Raw genomic sequence first — 23198 nt, 5'->3', positions numbered from 1 at the left:
GTAACAGAGAAATCTTAGTTTTTCTCCTGATTGAAGTTGTTATTTAGGGGGAAAACTTGGACGCCGTGTCTTTGAACAGTTTGGGAATTACTTCCGCTTAAATGTCCTGCCAGTTCGTCTGATGCCAAAAGATCTCAGAGATGCACAGCCATGTGTGTAGATCTGGTGCTTCCTTTTTCAACTACAGGGAGGCCATTCAGAAGCTTTCTTTCCTGTAACACTCGAGCCTAATTAAAATTACACAAGCGTTGCTTCTGACACACAACTCACGTCACCTCGGAAAGGAGTGTGGGCCTCCGTATGCATAGTTTAAGAAAGAAGCCCTTCCTACCCTTTGACCAGGCAGAATTCCTGGCAATGCAGAGTATTTGAAATTAGCTGTTAGTATATTCTGAAAGATGGGTGCTCTTTAACAAAGAACACATATGGTATTGTAGTCCTGTGACATATTGAGGTTCTGTGGGTTAAAGACACTCTATTTAGTGTCCCAAGGCTTGGTTTTAGCTTGTGCTTGTACATACTAGTATTACAAAACAAATAATATGTTCTTTGCCTTTAGTGTCTTATATTTGTTCTGGAGGCCCCGTGCACGAAATTTCATGCACTGGGGGTTGGGGGTGCCCCTCAGCCCGGCCTGCGCCCTGGCTCTCCTTACTGCCCGCCTGCAGCGGAGGGGGAGCGCACTGACCACCAGGGGGCAGCTCCTGCACTTAGTGTCTGCCCCCTGGTGGTCAGTTTGCATCATAGTGACCGGTCATTCTGCTGTTCTGTTGATTTGCATATTAGGGTTTTATTATATAGGATAGCACATTACACTTTCAAATGTATTTTATCTCACTTGATAACTCTCCACAAATCTGTGAGGTACATGGCCTAGACTAGAAACTACAGTTCAGTGGGAATACATTTTCCAAGCAACCGCAGCTAGTAAGATAACAAGGATTGACACCCCCATCTACAACTGTTCCCAAAGTTCACTGTGCTACTTGCCTGACTTGAGGACTTATTTGAAGTTAGTGTAATAAGGAGATATGTTCAAAATCTGCCAACCGGTATTCAGGTTCTCTGTGAAATGCATTCTTTTTGTCCTTACCTGGAATCTCATGAAGAAAAGTGGGCCAAGTGACTATATAGCCTCTTCAATATACTTAAAGTAAGGATGCCTTGAGTTGGGGCGCCTCGGGAGTACACAATGACACACACCACCACCACACACCGGCCTCCCCTACCCCCCCGCCCCCCCAACACTGAGTTGGATCATTAGTTACCCAAATCGGTTCTTAGAAAATGTCTCCATGTGTCTTTTTTTTTTTTTTTTTTTTTACTGTGAATGACATATCATTAGCAGTATTCCTTTGTTTACGCTATATATTGCAGAGACTTGAACCTCCTACGCCGTGGAATTTATATCTTTCCTCAGGATTCTTTTACACTATTGCCTTTGTTCTTTAACCATCAAAAGCCTTGCTTTCCCAAAATTACCAGCTTTACTATTTGAAGAAACTTGATAAGTAAATGTGGTCAGCACATGTTAAAGTTGTTAAAACTATTTCACAGATCTTCATGACATTTTATTTTGATACCCAGGTTAAAACTTTTTTAGCTCTCAAATTTTATTTGACAACATTCCTGTTGTTATCACCGCTACCCCGTGCCCCCCCAAAAAAAAGAGCCCTGGTTAAAAATAAAGTGACCAGCTCAGCTGTTTTGGTGGGTAATTCTGGCCATTGAATGTCTACTTCCCTTTATTTGCTAAATTCCTATTTTGTCAAGCTACAGGAGAATACATCTCTACCACTATTGTAAATGTGCTACTTTATTTTTTTGTTGTTGTTAAATAAGATAGGTTAGTACTAAAAGTTTTCACTAATCTGTAGTATATGCTTCAGCACTGAAAATGTATATTAATGTTGCTCTTGTTTAAGGTGCTTCTGATTGTAGTACATTTATCGATAATGTTGAGAAAATATTGCCTGATGAATAAGCACAGACTGTGGATCCAAACTTCATAGGTTCAAATTCTGACACTATCACTTGTTAGTAGTATATGACAGAACAAGCTGCTTGACCTGTGCTTCAGTTTCTTCATCTATAAAATGAAGAGAAAGTGGTACCTCAGGGAGATAGGCAGCGGCCAGATCACATAGGACCATGTAGGTAGTGGGAAGATGTATGTAAATGGGAAGGTACATGTGGGTGCAGTTAGCACTGCAGCAGAACTCTTGGTGGCCTGTGAACTGAATGTGAATGCCTGTCTTTAAGATCAAGTAATGGAAGCCTTATTTCCCAATTAGTAAGAAAAACAGCCCTAGCCGATTTGGCTCAATGGATAGAGCATCGGCCTGGGGACTGAAGGGTCCTGAGTTCGATTCCGGTCAAGGGCGCATGCTGAGGTTGTGGACTCGATTCCTAATGGGAGGCATACAGGAGGCAGCCAATCAATGATTCTCTTTCATCATTGGTCTCTCTCTCTCTCTCTCTCTCTCTCTCTCTCTCTCTCTCTCTCTCTCTCTCTGACATAAATAAAAGTATATTTTAGAAAGAAAAAAAAGAAGAAAAACTATGTTAGTAAATTTTTCATAGGCATTTAGGTCCTATTATTGCCTGTCTTCTGAGCTTTCACAAGAGTAAACTGGTTAAGGTTAGCAGAAAAATATGAAAAATCATCAACTGATTAGTTTGAGAGCTTCTGTTTAAAAATATATTTCTACTCATGGTGTGATTTCAGGCTTGTGGGTCATAAAAGGAATGGTGCTGAAAGTAGGTTGGGTGGATCAAAGAGAATAGTTTTAAATACATTTAATGCTTGGAGGTTAAGAGAAACTTGTATAGTAATGAAGGTCTATAAAGCTATTCTCAAGGTTGGGTATACCTATTCAACAAAAGAGAAGAATATTTGGGAGTGATGAAAAAATTAGAAAATAGAAATTATGGTAATTGTGAATTAAATTCATTGTGTTAAGAGGAAAAAATTTGGATAGGAGGGTACATGTTAGTTAAATGTAATATGTGTTGTGATTAATAAACCTAATTTTTTTCTGACATGATACTGTGATTTTGGCTATAATAAATTATAGGGTATATAATTTGACATATGGTTAGGGTTTAAGAAGATACTTCCCTTTTTATGTAGTGGGTACAGTCTTAGCAGATTTGGAGAACGAATAGGTTTAGAATTTGCTGGTAGGTTTATTGATGCTTCCCATCATTTGTTTTTCTTGAAGTGGTGGTAGTAAAATAGTATTTAACTCTTGAGGTACCTTTATCCTTAGATCTCAGAGTACTTTATAGATGGTCATTAATTTTTATGAATCCTCTGAAACTGATGGCAGAGAATCAACCAAACCTTACAGAAATGTGGAGCAGCATAAAAATTAAAGCTTGGTTCTTAGACATCATCTGTTTTCCGATACCATTTAAGAAGTTTAAAGAAGTGAGCAGACTGACAACTTCTTGCATTGGCAAAATGTGTAAAATTGACTCACATTTCTTTATTTTGACCTTAACTGAGCACTTACTTGATTCTTTTGTTTAAATTGCAGAATGCCGGGTCTGAGTTGTAGATTTTATCAACACAAATTTCCTGAAGTGGAAGATGTAGTGATGGTGAATGTAAGGTCCATTGCTGAAATGGGGGCTTACGTCAGCCTGCTGGAATATAACAATATTGAAGGCATGATTCTTCTTAGTGAGTTGTCCAGAAGGCGTATTCGTTCTATAAACAAACTCATCCGAATTGGCAGGAATGAATGTGTGGTTGTCATTAGAGTGGACAAAGAAAAAGGTAAGTGAAAAGAATATCTAAAATACAGGGTGGGGTAAAAGTAAGTTTATGGTTGTGACTATGCAACAGAATTTATACTTGTATTAACTATTGTATTATTTTCCATACAAACAACTACCCCTACATTTGCCCCACTCTGTATAACTTTCAGATTTAAAATGGTTTATTAAAAATATATTTTTTTTGTAAATTGCCTACTGCAGTAAAAAAACAAAATACCTCCTTTTATAAATTCTTTTACATACAAAGTTGTTAGAGAAGGATGCCAGTTAACCATCTAAGCCAGATCTCTTAAATTAGTGGTTTAATTAGTACATCCCAAGGCTCATTTTTATGGGTCAAATAACTTGAATTTTATTCCCAGAGGAATTTTCCATTTAACATTTTTGGACCATGGTACGTAAACAATTTATAAGTTTTAAATTGCACACCATTCTAAATAGCCTGGTGAAATCTCTAGCCATCCTGCCCAGGTATGAATCACCCCTCTGTCCAGCGTGTCCATGCTGTGTACACTACCTGCCCATTAATTACTTAGTAGCCATCTCAGTTATCAGATTGACTGTCAAGGTATTGCAGTGCTTGTATTGAAGTAACCATTATTTTACTTAATAATGGGCCCAAAATATGTATAACTTTGTTTGGATGTGCCAAAGAAAAGCCAATAAACGCATCCTTTAACCCCTAGAGTGCCGGGGAGCGCGATTGCGCTCCTCCTGTCTTTCGCCAAAAGTGCTGTGAGCGCTATCGCACTCCTCCTGCAGTGTCACTGTTAGATGCTAGTAGTTCATTCTTTATGTGGGAAAAAAAAATTAAAAACCTTATCTCAAAATGCCTTGGCAATTTTAGCATAGTTCCTAGGATATTGGTTGGCACTCAAAGGGTTTTAAATAAGAAGCTATATATGTATAGGGGGGAAATAGTATATATATATATGGTTTGATATCTGCAATTTCAGGCATCCACTGGGGGGGTCTTGAAATATATCCCCTGTGGATAACAGGGGACTGTTATCTTCCTTAAACTTTAATAAGTCTTCATAGCACTGCCCCAGAATGACCTAGAATGGTGTCTTATCTTGTATTTTGTTTTTATTATATAAAATATAGCAAGAAGGGATCAAATTCCCACCTGCAATCAGAAATATATTTTATTTTCATATACAATAGACATGTAAAAATAATTTCCATAGCTGCATTGCTTGTACAGTATTCTTTAAAAACAGGAAATAATAAAAATCATAGTGAAATAAATCATGACACTTCTGATATGGAAAGGTAAGATTAAAAAAAAAAAAAAAGCAACACGCAGATGGTCCTATGGAGGGGATCCATTAAGGATACTGGAAGATTAGTTCCTATTGGGCAAACCGGTAAAAATAACAGCTATAAACCCTGAATAAATATTAAAAACAACTACCTAAAGACAATGGTAACAAAAGCAGACTGGAACTGAAGGAAGAAAGGAATTGCACTGGATAAGTTTTGCAGCTTTTTGTCTGAACGCATCACAGATAGCGTCAAGCAGGACCACTAAAATTCTAGTGGAAATCTACAATCTTAATGGCTTGAGAGCCAGAAGTGACAGTTCTGGAAAACCACGGCAGATGGGAAATAGTTATAGAGATCAGAGAAAGGAGAGATACAGGGAGAACCCCTAAATTTATGTATAAGTTCTCAAATCCTGGCTGACCTCTGAACCACAGGGTGGATTGCAAGCAATCTAATAGGGCATACTCTAAACAGATGTCAATTGCTTTCCACCTGGGGAGACAGCTTATATTTCTGAATACAAACAAATTAACTGCCTACTAAAACAAAATCGGTATCCTTAAGGGGAACATAAAGGAATTCAGAGTCTGTCACATCGTTCACAATATTTAGGATACGGTCCAAAGTTGCCAAACAGGAAAATATGACCCATAGAGAAGAGAAAGCAATCAGTGGAGACTGACCTAAAGATGACCCTTATGTTGGAATTAGCAGATAAGGATTTCAAAGCAGATATTATAACTGCTCAAGGATATTAGGAAAATATGCTTGTGATGAAAAAAATGAAGTCTCTAGAGAAATTAGAAACCCTCACACAAAAAAAACTAAACAAATCCTACAAATCAAAAGTGTAATATTTAAAAAATTAACTGGATGGGCTAACAGATTAAAGATGGCAGAAGGCTCTTAAAGATAGTAAAACTTGAAGAGAGTTCATTTAAAAAGAACCAGTATGACGAGCTGAGGCCTTGCAACGTACAGTCTGAGACAACCTTGAATTTCAGAACCCCTCCAGTATGGTGGACTTTAGATTCCTCTGATCAAAGTACAAATGCCAGATTGTATAGGGGGAGTGGGAGGGAAGCATACAGAAAATAGACAAATAGAGAATCTTTTGACTAGCTTTAATTTGATCATTGAAAATTATTGGTTCCTTCCAATGAGGTAATAGAGAAAATACAATTACATGATAATCTAAATGCATTTCTGAAAACAAAATTTATCAGGATTTTAGTGGGGAGTAAGTGTAGGTATACCAACCAAACAACTGGTTGTGGTATGCTGGCATCTGGACAGAGATAATCATTTTCAAGTTTTTTTCATGCAGGTTACATTGATTTGTCAAAAAGAAGAGTTTCTCCAGAAGAAGCAATCAAATGCGAAGATAAATTCACCAAATCTAAAACTGTACGTAGATTTTTTTAGTCAAAGTAATCCACTATTTGTGCTTAATAATCAGCAAGTCATGTTCCTGGCAAAAAAACAAAACCTACATTTTCTGTAACTATATTTTCATTTCCAGTTGTGTGTTACATAGAAAAATGATATAAGATTTAATTTCAAAAGAGTATGACTGCAGTGTTTTTTTCTCATGGTGTTACTATCTCAAAGTATGATTAATATTCTCAAAACAGTACTGAATGTTTTTAAGCTACTTTAGGAATAAATTAACTGTGGGTGATCTCTTTTTATTTGGCTTGTCATAACATGTAGTTGACTTTGGTCCCTATTCTGGAATAAGGGTCACAGAGACAACTGTTCTATGTTAAGAATGAGCAAGGGTTTGTAAAATGTTTGTGAATCCAAAAAACTTAATGTTTTTCATTTATAGTATTGCATTTGTATTTGTTTGACCTGTGTAAGAGCTCTGTGCAGTAAAAAGAAGAGATACTACCTCCCTTTTCCAGAGGAGGAAACAAACTCAGAGAGGTTAATTTCTCAGAGTCAAGATGTAATCTGAGTGTTACGGCGCTAAATTCTATTTCTACTTGTTATACCCAGTTGAGTTCATTATTATGGGAAAGCAAATATTTCTCTATGGAAAAGAATTTGTTGTATGGCGATCCTTTGTTGTTAAGCAATTATTGTAGGCACAATAACCAAAGGTTTGTTTTTATATGCTATCTAGTAAAGTATAAAAATACCTATTTTTTAATAGATCTCTTACTCTTTGAATTGTTGAGCCCTTCATTTTGTTTCTAGGTTTACAGCATTCTTCGCCATGTTGCTGAGGTGTTAGAGTACACCAAGGATGAGCAACTGGAAAGCCTGTTCCAGAGGACTGCTTGGGTCTTTGATGACAAGTACAAGAGACCCGGATATGGTGCCTATGATGCATTTAAGCATGCAGTCTCGTAAGAACATCTTTTTGACTCTCCTCCTACCTTCATATCACAGCTGCTGGGTCTAGCATGCAAGTTGAGAGCTTGACATGTAATAGTAGCAATTTACATTAAAATGTTTCAGTATAAAAGGCCCATCATATGAGCCAATCCTGTATAGCCAAGCCTATGTAATTTCTTTTTTTATCGATTTGAGAGAGAAACATCGATTTGTTGTTCTACTTAAGCATTCATTGGTTGCTTTTTGTATATGCCCTGACTGAGGATCAAACCTACAACCTTGGCATATTGGGATGACACTCTAACCAACTGAGCTACCAAGCCAGGACTTATAATTTCTTATATTAGTTATATAGTTTCATAAACCATATGCTTTCATCTCATGCTACTCCCCTACCTATTTCCTTCTCTTGTTTTTTTATTGTCCTAGGTAACTTCAGGGCCAATGTAGATGTCTCATCTAAAACTAATACCTCTTGTTTTTTTTTCCTCACAACTCAGCCCATGCCACTTTAGCCAGTCTTCCATATGGCTTCACTCTGTATCTACTATCACCAGGATTTGCTCTGCCTCTAGAACAGGGGTGGGCAAACTTTTTGACTCGAGGGTCACAATGGGTTCTTAAACTGGACCGGAGGGCCGGAACAAAAGCATGGATGGAGTGTTTGTGTGAACCAATATAAACTCAAAGTAAACATCATTACATCAAAGGGTACAGTCTTTTAGTTTTATTCATTTCAAATGGGCCGTAGTTTGCCCACGGCTGCTCTAGAACCTTTAACTCACACATTCTGTATTTTTCCACAGCCCCTGTCTTTCCAGCTCCCACATAGTTAGTCCTGGTCTGTGTCCTCTTAATTCTTATGTCAGGCTTTGATTCCAAACCTTTTTTTTCTCTCTGTCTTTTCACTCCTTGCCTTCTCTTTCTTATTCAGCATAGCTACACCATGGTCCATCATTTCAAGAACTTTCTTGCCAATATCATGAGCTTTTGCCCTGTTTTTCCTTCTTGTTACATCCAGTCTTGAATCGATGTTCCTGCCTTCTCTGCACTGTAGACCACTAGGTGCTGATAGGAAAAACCTGCAGCAGTCTTGCAGATTGGTCCCTGCGTATTCATGGTATCAGCCTCAGCTGGGCCTACACTGCTGCCCCACATTCTCTGTGCTCCTGGGTAGTTCTTCCTCTCATTCTTCGAGTGGCTATTTTAGAGCTTCCTCAGATACCCACTCCATCCTTCTTCCCTCACTCTCACCTGGTGCCCTCACTGCCTATTTTATAAAGAAAAATAGAAGCCATTGCACAGCTTCTCCTCTGTTTCTTTACACTATCTCAGCAAACTTATCTTCATCCCACCTGTCATTTCTCCTTCCTGAGCTCCTGTCACACTGGAATTCCTATCCTTCCTGCTCTCAAACTAATCTTACCACCGATGCCCAGCTACTGCTCAGGGACCTTTTTCCATCTGTTATTCCGTCTCTTGTCCTCAGTCTTTCCCTTAATTGTTTTTGCTCCAGCAGCATAAAAATATGTTCTGATTTCTCCCATTTACACTAAAAAAAACAAATTCTGTCTACTTTCTCCTGAGCAAGCACTGTGTCCTCTCCTTTTAACAGCCAGACTCCAGTTCTGTCAAAATCTGCATTTCCCACTCTTTACTAAATGTTAATGCTCCACAAGCTGAGGTTACTTTGTGCTGCCAAGAGGCAATGGTTCTCTCAGCCCTCAGAAAGGCTGTGCGGGGCCTGGGACTGTTAGAGCCTGTGGCAAGCTGACTCATTGGATCTCTCAATCCTTTCCGGTTTACCCCCACATGTGACTTTTTCCATATCATGTCGTTGGGGAGGTGAGAATAGTAATAATTATAATCGCTAATATTTATATAATTCACACAACAACCTATGGTATAAGTTCTTTTAATCCTTATCTTACAGATGAGGAAATGGAAGCAGAGAGTCAGTAGTTTGTCCAAGATCACACAGCATATGGTAGAGCCAGGATTTAAATCCAAGCATTCTGGCTCCATTCAGAGTTTATGCTATTACCATTAAAGCACTGCTTTATATTTTTGTCCTTGCTGGCTTCAGTCCTGCATTCCTCAGTCATTACATTTCTTAACTTGGCTTGCTGTCATCCTCTGGCCCCAGCTTACCTCTTTAGCTTCCATCTCCAGCATTCTCTCCATTACTGCTCACCTGTGGCATATATTATTCCCTTCCCCTTAACAGTCTTCTCGTGTGTCATCAGTCATGTAGTGACTACTTAGATTTAATACCAATTCTTTGCCACATGTGCTTCATATTTAAAAATATAAAATGTCTGAGATAATTGGAAATAATGGTTTACCCTTCCTAATCCATTCCTCTCACTCATCAATGGTAACCACTATCTGAAATTAGATATTTTAAAATTTATTCAGAAAGTACATTTTTAAATTTTATTCTATCACTTTATCTTTCTGTACCTTGAATTTTTACTCATAAGGCTTTTGAACAGGATTTCTCCAAATTGATAGATGTATTCCTGCTTCAAGTTAATTTCTTTTAAAACAATATGTATTTTCTTAAATTTATGGAGGTCAGAATTCTGAAGTGGGTCTCACTGTGTTAAAATCATGGTGTTGACAGGGCTGTGTTCCTTCTGGCAGCCTTAGGGGAAAATTCATTTCCACACCGTTTCCAAAATCAATCAGTCAATATCTCTCTCTTTTTCTCTTTCATTGTCACGTCACCTCCCTCTTATATGGAACTTTGTGATTACATTGGGCCCATTCATATCATTCAGAATAATCTCTGTATCTCAAAATTCTTAATATACTAGTAATCACATCTCTCAAGTCTCTTTTATTATGTAAGATAACATATCCTTACGTTTTGGGGATTAAGACATGGATACTTTTGGGGGACTGTTAATCTGCCTACCACAGCCATAACTGATTTCTTCTGTAGCCATTGGAAACATTCTTCCTACTTTGTTCCATAAAAGGGCTTTTTTTTTACTTTATTTTTATTATTGACACTATTATAGAGGCCCCATTTCCCTCCCTTTGCCCACCCCCACCAGTCATGTTCTATGGCTGATCCCTTCACTTCCTTTCATTTTAATTTCTCTGTAGTATTTTATTATGAGAATGTTTTGTCTGTTCTTCTATTAAGAGATACTTAGGTAAACCCACTCCTCTCCCCGCCCCCCACCCCTTTTTTTCAAACAATGTGTTAAAACCAAGGTGTTGATAAGGCTGTGTTCCTTCTGGCAGCCTTAGGGGCTGTGATGAATACTGATGTATGTCTCTGTGTGTACACGTTTGGGAATTCTAAGATATATACCTAGGATAGGAATAGAATTGTTTGCATCTTTAAATTATTTTTGCCAAAATACTCTCTAAATTGGTTCTTTATTTTTATTCCCTTTAGCAATTGTATGAGCATCCCTGTTTCTCTTTATCCTCACCAACATTTGGTGTGTCTCAGATTTTTTTTTTCCTTTTGCCAAACTGATGGATATACAATAATATCTTGTCATGATTTGCATTCTCTTGGTTGTTGGTGAACTTAACACTTTTTCGTGTTTATTGACCGTTTATGTTTCTTCTATGAAACATCTGTTTATCTCATTTGTCCATTTTCTGTTGCTTTGTCCTTTTTTGCTCTGTAGGCAGTATTAGTTGAATGAAAGTTTCCTCCACCCAAATTCCTTTGCCTTTCATTCTTTAACCTATGCTTTTTAAGCCTGGTGCTTGCTCATGCCATTTCTTTTTTAATATACCTTTCTTAAAATAGTTCTGCCTTTGCTTACTCGAATCCTATCATTCTTTTAGTTGTTTTATTTTTTTTCATTTGTCATTTGTTCAGCAACCTCATTATTAACTTAAGATCCTGGTTCCTTGTCTTGTGGAACTTAGGAAGGTCAGGAAAAATTCTTCTTTATCCATGAAGGCCCTTGCTGACCCACTTACTGGAAATAATTCCTAGGGGTATAGTTTTATTTTTTAAAATGTTTCCATGTTTTCTTTTCCAGTTAGATTGTAAGCTTTTTGAAGCAGGGAATGCCAATTACACAGAAGTGCTTAAGTATAGTGGGATACCAGGGAGACATTTTAAATTGCTTGCTTTAGCCTGATCTCTACAATTTTTCTTTTAATGATGATCAATTGGATGTTTTCTATTTTTCATATATTGCTAAATGCTGCATTGTTTCATTTAATACCACAATCCAGTGGAGGTACACTGTTTTTGTCCTCATTTTACACATTTGGAAACTGAGGTATGGAAAGGCCGAAGAAACATAGTTATCAAACAGCAAAGCTAAGATTTGAACTCTAATTCTAACACTGAAGTCTATGCTCTTACACATTGTTCTGCGGTATTGTTTGGTATTGCAAGTAAAGTAACCTTGACCTTTTGTTGTTTTTTTTGTTTTGTTTTTTTAATCAGAGACCCATCTATTTTGGATAGTTTAGATTTGAATGAAGATGAACGGGAAGTACTCATTAACAATATTAATAGGCGTTTGACCCCACAGGCTGTCAAAATTCGAGCAGGTAAATGATTTTTTAAATGATGTTAAAAGGTTTATCATGTATCAAAAAGTTGTCAATGAGCCTTCCAAAGAATATGTTACTATATCAACATCTATAAATTTTTCTAAATGTGTTTTTCATATGGAAATTTAAGAACTTAAATATTTTGCTGAAGGTATATATTACACGCTAACCCCTCCCCCCCTTTTTTTAAGGGGGTGGTTATTTTATTTTAGTGTTAACTTTAAAATAGTCTAACAGTACAGATATCTTCCAACATCTCTGGATTACCACTGTTAATAGTTTGGAATATATTCTTTCATTTTTCCTGTACTCATATGCTGTATAGGAATATATGCTGTTTACATTCAGATAGGGCTTTTTTTTTGTTATTACAAAGATGAGGTCATACCATGCAAAGTTTTCTCCAACTAATTTTTCCCACTTGGTGTATCATGGTTGCCCTTCCATGTAGAGCATAGGAATCTTTCATTCTTTCCCATGGCTAGGTAATAGTCTATAGAGTGGTTAACTTAACCAGTCCCCTCTTAAAGAACATTTAGGTTGTGCCAATTGATTAGACAAAACACTATAAATTTAACATTCTTACACATATACACTTACCCATTTCTGTAAGCATTCTGTAAGGCAGATTCCTAAAAGTAGAATTGCTGAGTCATAGTATATACAATTTCTAAACTGTTCTCAACAATTTGCAATTATTGTTTCATTCAGTATTAAAACACTTCTCTCTATTCTACAAATAAGAAACTGAGGTACAGAAAAGTTGGAATTGTGATTTTTAACCCAGGCATAGCCAGAATTCAAGGTGTTTGTTAAATGTGCCTGTCTTATAGTTTCATTATTCAAGAGCTTGATGTGAATGAGAGGATATAATTTCAGATAGTTTTAATTATGAAAGTTAGTAGCTGGGATTGGTTTCTAATTGAAAGGATGATGAGAGCTTTCACAAGTGTTTGAATACTTATATATCTTCACATCTCTGATTTCTTTTATGCCTCTAAATATTTTTTTCATTGTTTTGGTATAAGCTTTTGAATTTTATAATTTTAGATATCGAAGTGGCTTGTTATGGTTATGAAGGCATCGATGCCGTAAAAGAAGCCCTGCGAGCAGGTTTGAATTGTTCTACAGAAACCATGCCCATCAAGGTGAGCAATCAGTTTTCTCCCTCCCTGCTGAAATATCCACCTAAGCCAGTGGTCGGCAAAGTCATTAGTCAACAGAGCCAAATATCAACAGTACAACGATTGAAATTTGAGAGCCAAATTTTTTAAACTTAAACTATATAGGTAGGTACATTGTTATTAACTTAATTAGGGTACTCCTAAGCTGGCCTTTGCTAAAAACGTCCTCAGTCTGATTGAGGTACGTTTGCTGAGGTTGACCCCTTCCAACTCTCCCATCCACACTCGTCTTGTATACTTGTTTCGCCCAGGCCGAAAACCAGCTTCTGCGCATGGACCATGAAGTTTCAATCGCACTATATGTGCGCGCCCGCACATGGTATTTTGTGGAAGAGCCACACTCAAGGGGCCAAAGAGCCGCATGTGGCTCTCGAGCCGAGGTTTGCCAACCACTGACCTAAGCCAAATCAGATTTTTTATGATCATGTTTCATAACAAGAGTTATGAAAAGTGATTCTTGATGATAGTTCCAGGGGGTATTTACGATTGTGTATAGGCTTTTTGTTGTAGCTACTGTTACTGTCACAGTGGATAGAGATTCCTATTGGTATTTAGTGCAGAGGGCTCCTTTACAATAAAACATTATGCCCTGGCTGAAGTGGCTCAGTTGGTTGAGCATCGCCCCATGCACCAAGAGGTCATTGGTTCAATTCCCTGTCAGGGCACATGCCCAGGTTTGAAAGCCCAGTAGTGGGTGTACAGGAGGCAGCAGCAGATTGATGATTCTTCCCCCTTTTCTCTCTCTAAAATCAATAAAAACTTTTTTTTAAGTTGTACCCATAATGCTCATAGAATCTTGAAAAGGGCAACATATTCTCATTTACACACAATTTTTAGGAGGTTTGCTCCGAATCTTTTGTTAGCAATAAAATTAACTGAATCGTTGTTATTTAGAATCTCTTAGAAGAATTTCTTCTATTTAGTTTGGAACCAAATTAGAATTTCTGTTTGTTTTAGAGACAAATTATCCATTATGCTGGCAATGGCTATAGTTAGTTTAACCTCCAGAGACACCCAGAAGTCGTCATTTTTTGTATTCAGTATTGCAGATTTAATTAGATCACTGTATCAGCTTTTGCTACCTTAACAGGCTACCCCAAATTGCTAACTATAAAATTGGCAGTTAAGTTTTGAGAATTAAGATTTGTTAAGGCAGCAGATTAGTAAAACAATTCTCGAACATCCTGATAGTTGTGTGTTCTGTAGGTATACTGACAGGTGAATTTTCATCTTCTTCCTTAGATTAATCTCATAGCTCCTCCTCGGTATGTAATGACTACAACTACCCTGGAGAGGACAGAAGGCCTCTCTGTCCTCAATCAGGCTATGGCTGTTATAAAAGAAAAGATTGAGGAAAAGAGGGGTGTCTTCAATGTTCAAATGGAGGTAAGAGTAAGAGTGATTTTGCCTTGTTCTTAACGGTTTTAATAAATTTAAAACTTCTAAAGGACTTGCATTCTAAAATCTTAAAAAAATGAGTACATTTACGATTACAACTCTGCTAAGCATAAAATAAATATTGACTCAGAGGATTACTAAAAGGGCTTTTTATAAGTAAATAACTATCATGGGATATTTATTGAGAACTATGGTCACCGGTGTTAGATGTCCTGTTGTCACCCGCCCAGCCAAGGGAAAAAATAGATGATGAAAATTAGTGGTTGATTATTTTCAGAATTTAATGTAAAACACTGAAATTTGATCTCAGAATTAGAAATAAGTATAATTGCCTTTATTTCCCTCATCTCAACAGGAATAAAACCTAATTTTCTTATGTATATACAAAAATATTTAACACATTATATATATACGCACACGATAATAAGTCTTCTCTGCAACAGAACAGTAAATTTATTTTGAAACTGGAAGGTGCATTTTTATAGGACATCTTTTGGGTTTGAAAGATATAGCCACTGAGATTATTTTCATATATTTTCAGTTTTAGCTTGTAAAAATAACAGAAAATAGTACTTTGTTTTAATACACACATATTTCTTTTTTCTGTACTGTTTTATTCTCACAAGTTTCTTCCATTATTGAGCTAATGGAATTTATTAGTGATATGTCAGCACTCAGAAATGAATAGATATGGCATCAGGGTTGTTAAGAAAAGTGTCTTTAAGAGTTAATACGAGGCAGTGATAGTATTGAAATTCAATTTTGTGTACTATTTGACTACTTCATTTTGAAATTATGCCTCTGCTTCAACAGCCCAAAGTGGTCACAGATACAGATGAAACCGAACTTGCAAGGCAGCTGGAGAGGCTTGAGAGAGAAAATGCAGAAGTGGATGGAGATGATGATGCAGAAGAAATGGAAGCCAAAGCTGAAGATTAACTTTTGGGAAACAAAGTCCAATTTAAGGAACACAAAACAGCCCTTCCTGGCTATAAACCCTAGACTTAAAAGTTTTCCAGTATTGAAAACTTCACAGCTGAATATTTTTTATTTCCAAGTATTTAAATGTTCTAACAGACCAAAACATGAAATGTCCTAAAATGCCGGCTGTTTTCACACAGTAACTCCATCACATTGAGCATTTTTTAAGGGAGTGGCCCAATTTCACTAGAGACAGATCTCTAAGCTAAGAACAGTCAAAATTGGGCTTTCCATTTCTGATGTCCCTAGATTGACACCTGTTTGTAGTTCAGTACCTCTGTGTAATTTATCAGGGGTACCCAAAGCAAATGGTCCCAACCTTTCTATATAAATGTATCAAGCAAACATTAAATAAATTTCTGGGATATTTAACTATAGGCTTCTTCCTTCTTGTCACCAGTTAGAACCATTATGATTACTAAGACCCTAATTCTATTCATTTTAGTCTAGATGTAGAAATATAAGGGCAGGTGTTCAAAGGATCTATACAACAAGGAGGGCTTAGAGAAAATAATTCGAACCACAGTGAAAGTTAATTCTTAAGGGGGAAAGCCTTGAAATGCAATTAAAGGATTACATTGGTTGTGTGCCTTTTACGGCTTTGAGACTGATGAAATATATGTGGAAGAATTTCACACTGGTCCTGGTTGGTGTACTAAGCTGCGTGCCTGAGTTTGTAATTCAAAGTGGTAAGGTTGGTTTTATTTTTGTTTTTTAAGATGCTGCTGCTTTAGTTATTTTGAGTCTCATCACCCAACTTGAGATTTCTTTCCCCCCATTAAAATATTCACTAGGTGTCATCTAGAGAGCTTCAGTTTTCTTTACAACAGAATAGGGATCTGTTTGAACACAATTACCATGATTTTTCTACGTTTCCATCATTTTTATCTTTAAGAACTAGTTATTTTAAAGGTAAATAAATTCATTCATAGAAAACACATGGTTTGAAGTTACAGCTACAGTGACCAGGGCTTAGAAAGTCTTGAGTTACTTAGATCTTTGTAGATTTACTCTCTGTGTAGTTGAGGTACTAGATATATTAATTTTATTAAATTATTCTGACAAATAGCCATTTAAATACTTAGAAAATGAAACTGTACCCACCTTCATCAATCCAGGACTAGATTCAATGTTAAAGGGACTGGAAAATAGTGTTGATGAGACAGTTTGTGCCATATGTGAAGGTTGTCCCAATCCAAAGGCTGACTTCATACAGCCACAAGGGAATCATGGTTGCTAGCTAACATACCATACTGGGAATATTTAGAGGAAAATCAGGATATACTCAAAATTAGCACATAATTTTCACCTTGGTCTTTTTGAGGAGTCAAAAAAGTGTGTAAAGCTCACAGATGTCATCAAAATATAGCAGGTGCTCCTTAAATGTTTGCTATCGACAGGGAATTGGATTTTTGTTTACTGAATATTTTTATACTTCAAAAACTAATGAGAAATGCTGGTAGCCTTCATGGTGAGTGAATTTATCCATGCAGGCCTTTTGTTCAGTTCCACAATAGTTGCAAATTCATGGCCCTTGCCAGAGAAAAGATTGATACCTCAGTGACAGAACTAAACTTAAAGCATACATATACCTTGCTGACCTAAAAGTATCACTTTTAAAGGACACGATAACACACCACACCCAGCTCCAGATAACTGAAGCAACAGATTTTCAAAGGCAAGTGACCAGTTTATCCAAATCTTGGATCTCCCCCTAAAAAACATCTTCATTAAAATTGGACAACTTCATCTACTTCCTGTTCTGCTTTGGATTGAGGTCAAGTGGTTATAACTCAAAATTGAACCTTAGCAATAGCTTGGTTCTTAATGCATAATTAATTGAGAATGGCTAACAACATTCAAACCATTTTTTTTTTTATACCAAAACAAGACAAACCAATACTTTGGATAATTCTAAGTGGGAACCTACAGAGACATGCTAAGCACTACATTATGCTTAGCAATACAGTTATTACTCAGCTGGTAGACTTTCAAACATTCTCGATTTAGCTACTTTGACATAAAAAACAGTTGAATTCAAATGGTTTGGGATTTTAAAAATTTAACATACTAGTACCTTGGTAAGAGCTGTTCCCTGGTTTGCCTCAAGGTGATGGTCATCTATTTTAAATGCGTGAGGACTCTGTCCTCCGCAGTGTGGTGCAGTTGTACTAGTTTAGAGAAGAAGCCATCAAACCAAATACAGTCAAATTCAGATAAACTGTTGATATCCCAAAAACAATAAACTAATTCCAGGGACATTACACCTGGTAAAATGCCCAACGGGAAATGGTGCCCTAAAAGGCAATCTCTCTACAATCTAAGGAATGAAGTCAAATCTCATTCGCTTGGAATTCCAATCACTCAGGTGAAGTATTATAGTTGAAATTAAGAGAATAGTTCAAACCAAGGACACATGTTTACTTCAGAAGTATCTAGTCCCCTTAAGTGTCAGTTACAGATCTTAACCTATTCATTAAAGGAAGTCTAAGTACTTGTACTAAGCAAGAATGCTGGCAGTATCTTGTGCCAGTTTACTGTATGAACTTGAAAGCAATAAAAATGTTTTTTAAAATAATTGTATGATACAGACTTTTCACTAATGCAGGTTAACCTCCCAACAATATTTGTCTCAATGTTCACTTTAAAACCAAATATTTCATGCCTTGATTTAACTCTTTTCCTATTTATATCTTTCTCTGTCCTTTAGAGAGCTCTGCTCTGCTTCTTTCTATATGGTATTTTCCACAGGAAAGCTGTAATTTTACCCTTTTTTTAGTATGTGTGACTAATCTCTTCAACTGAGTCCATGCTTTTTCTGTGATGTGTAATACTTAATACAAGCTTATTTTTCAAAGGAAAACAATATTCTATGAATGTTCAAGCAAAATTTTGCCACCATCCCACTTTGCGATGAAGCATGTCTTAGTCACAGATCACTTGAGGTGTCTTCATAATCACCTCACTTACTTCCTATAGTCTCAAGCATGAAAAACATTTGAAAACTGAAACTTTGGAAGGGAATTCTAATAGCCAGAAACAAATGCCAATTTTTATTAATCCTAAAGAAGGAGTTAATAGCTGTTGACAGCATTTCAGAGGCAGTGCCATGAGACTAGCTTTATTTAGTAGTATAATGTGGCCAGTTAGTGTTATAAGGCAAACCTACTTTGGTGCCCAAGGAATGGCCGGCTGTGATGATTGGCGAAAGTCAACATGCTGATGCCGCATGGCTGTTCTAGCATTTCCAGGTTGTTAACATGAAGGTGGGGAAGGAAATAGCACCGTTGCCCATTGTAATCTAGGAAACTTCAGTAGACTCACTCCAAAACAGTACAAAATAAACAAAGTTACATTAACACTCATTTTCTGGGAACCCCTGTCGGTGTCACCGGGTAGGTGGGAGGAATCCTGGTCCTGGTCTCTCAGGTCTCGGTCACGTTAGCTTTTTGATAGCTTCGATCCACTCGGCTCGCTCAGCCTTGCTGCTGGCCTGGATGTAATAGTGTGTGTCGTCCTTAGTAATCACTTTGAAGAGATTTCCCTGGACGTTCCCTTTAACACCTGGGCAGAAAAAAATCAGTGAGTAAATATCCATGTCTGCTTTCAGCTGGAAGCAGCGGAAAATCAACTGCGATACAGACAAAAACAAATAATGAAGTATTTGTTAAATACAAATGCACATGGTTAGGGAATCCCACCAGATGCGTGGTGCTTTCTTCTTTTCCTCCCTCCCATTCTCCTTTGCCTGTGCCTTAAGGCCTGCCAGTGGTATGTCTGGACAATTTTTTAAAGTATTTTTATTGACTTCAGAGAGGGAGAGATAGAAACATCAATGACGAGAGAGAATCATTGGTTGTCTGCCTCCTGCATGCACCCCACTGGGCCCGAAACTGGGGCACAGTTCGATGCTCAACCACTGAGCCACTCCAGCCAAGCTGTCTGGACATTCTTGGAAGCTTTCGTGGCCTGCTACCTATGCTAACCCTAGATCTACAATTTCGTTCACATCACAGAATCTAGTATCTATACTAATAAAAGCCTAGGTGGCGTCACGCCCTCGCGCGTGACATCGTCACAAGATGGCCACCACAAAGATGGCTGCCACAAGATGGCCACGTGCACAGCAGAGGCGGGCCCGGTGGCTACTCTGCGCGGTGAGGCCTGGGGGTCTCGCAGCTCCGCACAGTGCAGAGGGGGCCAGTCCCAGCATCTCCGCCGCCTCACGTAGGAGGCGGGTCCCAGCAGAGGAGGCAGGTCGCGGCAAGGGAGAGCAGTTGGGGTGATCAGGCCGGCAGGGGAGCAGTTAGGTGTTGATTGGGCCGGCAGGGGAGTGGTTAGGGTGCGATCAGGCTGGAGGCAGAAGCAGTTAGGGACAGGCAGGCAGGCAAGTGGTTAGGAGCCAGCAGTCCCAGATTGTAGACATCCCCCGACGGATCCCAGATTGGAGGGGGTGCAGGCCAGGCTGAGGGACCACCCCCGCCCGCTGCACAAATTTCATGCACTGGGCCTCTAGTGTTTATATAAAGAGAAGGCACAGATTTAGGATTTGACTTTAAACTGTTTAACTTCTTTGAACCTCAATTTCCACATCCATAAAATGGGAATGATACTATCTTCCTACCCTAGCCGGTTAGTGTGACAATAGATATTAAAGTGTGTCCTGCCCTAACCGGTTTGGCTCAGTGGATAGAGCGTCGGCCTGCAGACTCAAGGGTCCCAGGTTTGAGTCTGGTCAAGGGCATGTACCTTGGGTGTGGGCACATCTCCAGTGGGGAGTGTTCAGGAGACAGCTGATCGGTTTCTCTCTCATCGATGTTTCTAACCCTCTATCCTCTCCCTTCCTCTCTGTAAAAAATCAATAAAATATATATATTTTTTAAAAGTTTAAAATAAATAAATAAAGTGTGTACCTCACCCTTAAACACTGTGTAAGCTAATATTATTCTTAGGTGGAAGCTTATGGAGCAGTAAACAGAGAAACTGAGGGGAAAGTATTAAAGACAAGGACTATACGGCTGTATGGTTAAAACACTAAGAACACAGGCCCTTTTCTCTAATTCTGAAACTGGCTTCAAAACTCACACCACTCATGGTCTCACTGAGAAAGCCCTTCTCAGCTCCCACAGCTCAGTCCTTCGTCGGCAGAGCGTTATTGAGAGTGCAGGAGGGAGGCCTGAGACCTCAGGCCGGGGCCAACGCTGGACCTTACCGGTGGGAACGCCATTGTCCTCCAGAGCAGACACGAGTGAGCCACGAAGGGAAAACCCTCCCACTGGCCGGTTCTCTTCCTGCAGAGGGAAGGAGACCTATTAGGAATTGTGAATGGACAAAAGGGAAGAGCCGCACTCTCCCCAATAACCACCCTCAGCTGCGCCAGCCAAAGAAGTCGGCGAGTCATGTATAACGAACTTGGCCTTCTTGCAGCCAACCTACAAGCGCCGGTGAGGGAGTTTGGACTCTGTTTCTCACCAGCTACAGCAGGACCACAGCCCTCCCTGACCCTCGGCTCCCACTGTGGTCCGTCAGGGCCCCAGGGCCTCCTTCACGCTCCTTCACATCCTGACAAGCGCAGTGAGGAAGGGACGGCCCAGGCTCCACTCTTTCAAAAAATGAATGAAATCCCTACATCTACCAAAGTCAAGGTTGAACAGGCCGTCTGAAAAGCCATTTTTCTTCACTTTTGACTGAAATTAGATAAACTCAGCATGCAATACTAGTATTATCTGAAACTCAGAATAGCAATTCTTCAATCATTTAGAAAAAAAATAAAATTAGTAAATTATGGCTTAAATATTAAATAGCAAAAGAAAGTTTGCAAAACATTGGTGGAGATGAGAGGTTGAGGGAACAGAATCCTGGGGTCTGTGGGGAGAAAGGGGTGAAGAGCTGGGAAGCACCAGATTGGCGTCGGCCAGCCCCTCCCCTCCCAGCCACGTGGCAAGCTTTGGAGAGACTAAAAGATGCTTTTCCTCACAAAATAATGAAGATCCGCGGAGCAGGCAATGACGTGATGAAATCAAAGAGCAACCCTCCCTTTTAAGAGTAGCTGGGTTGTGGGAGGAGAGGCATAGTGCGGCGGAAGTTATGGTAGGGATGCTGAGTTAAGGAAGGACGTGGAGCCAGCTGCCTGGGATGCTTGGGAGAGAAGAATCCGGAAGCCTCACCCAGGTACCAAGTGAGCGCACGCTACTCACTTTGGAAGGGTCGTAGTAATGCAGGAACGCCGGCTCCTTCCTCAGAACAAAGCGCCGCACCTTCCAGTTCTTCCTCTTGTGGCCCTGCGGTCAAGAAAGGGCCAAGGCTGCTGGTGACCGCTCTGAGTCCCTCCCTCCCACTTCTTGTATCGAATGCCAAACCTCCAAGCCCGCTGGCTCCATGGGACCACTTTCGAAGAAGAGCCTGCCGGAGCCCAAGGATGGCAGTGATGTGTCATGGAGGTCCCTGCTCAGGGACCCTTAGCAAAAACACTGTCCCCTGTAGTTGAGTTGAGGGGGAAGAGCCGAAGAGGGAGGGTCAGTGCTGAAGGAAAGGAGGACATTCCCCGGACACCCCTTAGGACACAAGGAGGACAGGGAGGCAGCAGGTGCCACTGGACTGAGAGCTTACAAGCGAAGTTGAACCCAAGGGCACCAAGTCAAGCGTCAACTGGTCCCCAAACAAACCTACAGCTGCCTGACCACGCACACACATTTACAGTAAAAACCACTTCAGCGTTCTGCAGCAGAAAAGTAAGGAAGTCAATTAGGTGCTACAATCTAAATGTGTAAGATATAGACGAGCCCTAGCCAGCGTGGCTCAGTGGATAGAGCATCGGCCTGCGGACTGAAGGGTCGCAGGTTTGATTCCGGTCAAGGGCATCATGCCTGAGTTGCGGGCTCGGTTCCCAGTTGGGGGGCATGCAGGAGGCAGCCAATCAATGATTCTCTCTCATCATTCTTGTTTCTTTCTCTCTCCCCCGCCCCCCCTTTCCTCTCTGGTATCAATTAAAAAAAATAAAAAAAGATATAGACAAGCGTATGACTCCCTTTGGCGTCAGCCCCTAGATCACAAAGCTTCCTTCCCCCTCCAGTCTGGAACACCAAGTCCCTCCCACGCCCTCCTCCCCGTCGGGCAGTTTCATAAAGTAAATAATCTGAGAACAGATGGGGATCCTCGTGTGCAAGAAACAGGTGACAGCCACAGGTGCTCTGGGTAACAACGGGAATGGTGCTGCGCAGCACATGTGTCCGTGGCACAGACAGGCACGTGCACACGTGTGCGAGGGGCACACCTACACAGGAGCCGTGCAGAGGCCCGCGGACACTGCCTGCGCAGTCACACAGTCCTTCTGTTCCCGGACAGCCTTTCTGTCAGGTACAGGTAGAAACGCCGTGACATGCTGTCTCCTGCTTGACAGGGCTGCCCTCCCAAACACGGCAGGGAGTGGTGGCCATGGTCAGTTTTCAGACACTGAGATGACCCTGTAAAATTCCATCTTCAACCTACTGAGGTAGGTTGTCCGGAAAGTGTATCGAAGGGACATGCAGAGTCCCACAAAAGAAGACAGAGACCCCAGAAAGCCTCGGAGAGCAGAAGGCAGCAGATGCAGCCACCAACCCAGGAGGCAATGCCCTCCGGACACATATGAACGAAGGCATTTTTTAATGTTGCCGTCATTACTGTGTGTACCTTTTCCCTGAACAACCCGGTGTC

At 39.6% G+C, this 23198-nt stretch overlaps 2 protein-coding genes across 2 annotated transcripts in view; one reads left to right on the top strand and one right to left on the bottom strand.

The window, feature by feature from the left end:
* The window catches only part of EIF2S1 (eukaryotic translation initiation factor 2 subunit alpha), a 17430-nt gene extending 1555 nt beyond the window's left edge, over positions 1-15875 (top strand). Inside the window, exons 2-8 of the mRNA XM_006760778.2 lie at positions 3543-3784; positions 6383-6462; positions 7258-7409; positions 11831-11937; positions 12991-13088; positions 14367-14510; positions 15336-15875. Of these exons, the coding sequence (XP_006760841.1) occupies positions 3544-3784; positions 6383-6462; positions 7258-7409; positions 11831-11937; positions 12991-13088; positions 14367-14510; positions 15336-15461 (948 nt within the window). The 5' untranslated portion in view covers position 3543 and the 3' untranslated portion in view covers positions 15462-15875. The remainder of the gene's footprint in view (positions 1-3542; positions 3785-6382; positions 6463-7257; positions 7410-11830; positions 11938-12990; positions 13089-14366; positions 14511-15335) is intronic.
* A 2645-nt stretch (positions 15876-18520) lies between these two features.
* Positions 18521-23198, bottom strand: part of PLEK2 (pleckstrin 2) — a 16102-nt gene continuing 11424 nt past the window's right edge. The window contains exons 8-10 of the mRNA XM_006760779.2: positions 21701-21784; positions 20716-20794; positions 18521-19067 (exon numbers count right to left, since the gene is read on the bottom strand). Coding sequence (XP_006760842.1) covers positions 18940-19067; positions 20716-20794; positions 21701-21784 — 291 coding nt within the window. The 3' untranslated portion in view covers positions 18521-18939. The remainder of the gene's footprint in view (positions 19068-20715; positions 20795-21700; positions 21785-23198) is intronic.

The sequence above is a fragment of the Myotis davidii genome, unplaced genomic scaffold, assembly GCF_000327345.1.
Source record: "Myotis davidii unplaced genomic scaffold, ASM32734v1 scaffold17, whole genome shotgun sequence".
NCBI classification, from domain to species: Eukaryota; Metazoa; Chordata; class Mammalia; order Chiroptera; family Vespertilionidae; genus Myotis; species Myotis davidii.
Note: the sequence above shows the minus strand (reverse complement) of the source record. Positions and strands in the feature narration are given on the sequence as shown.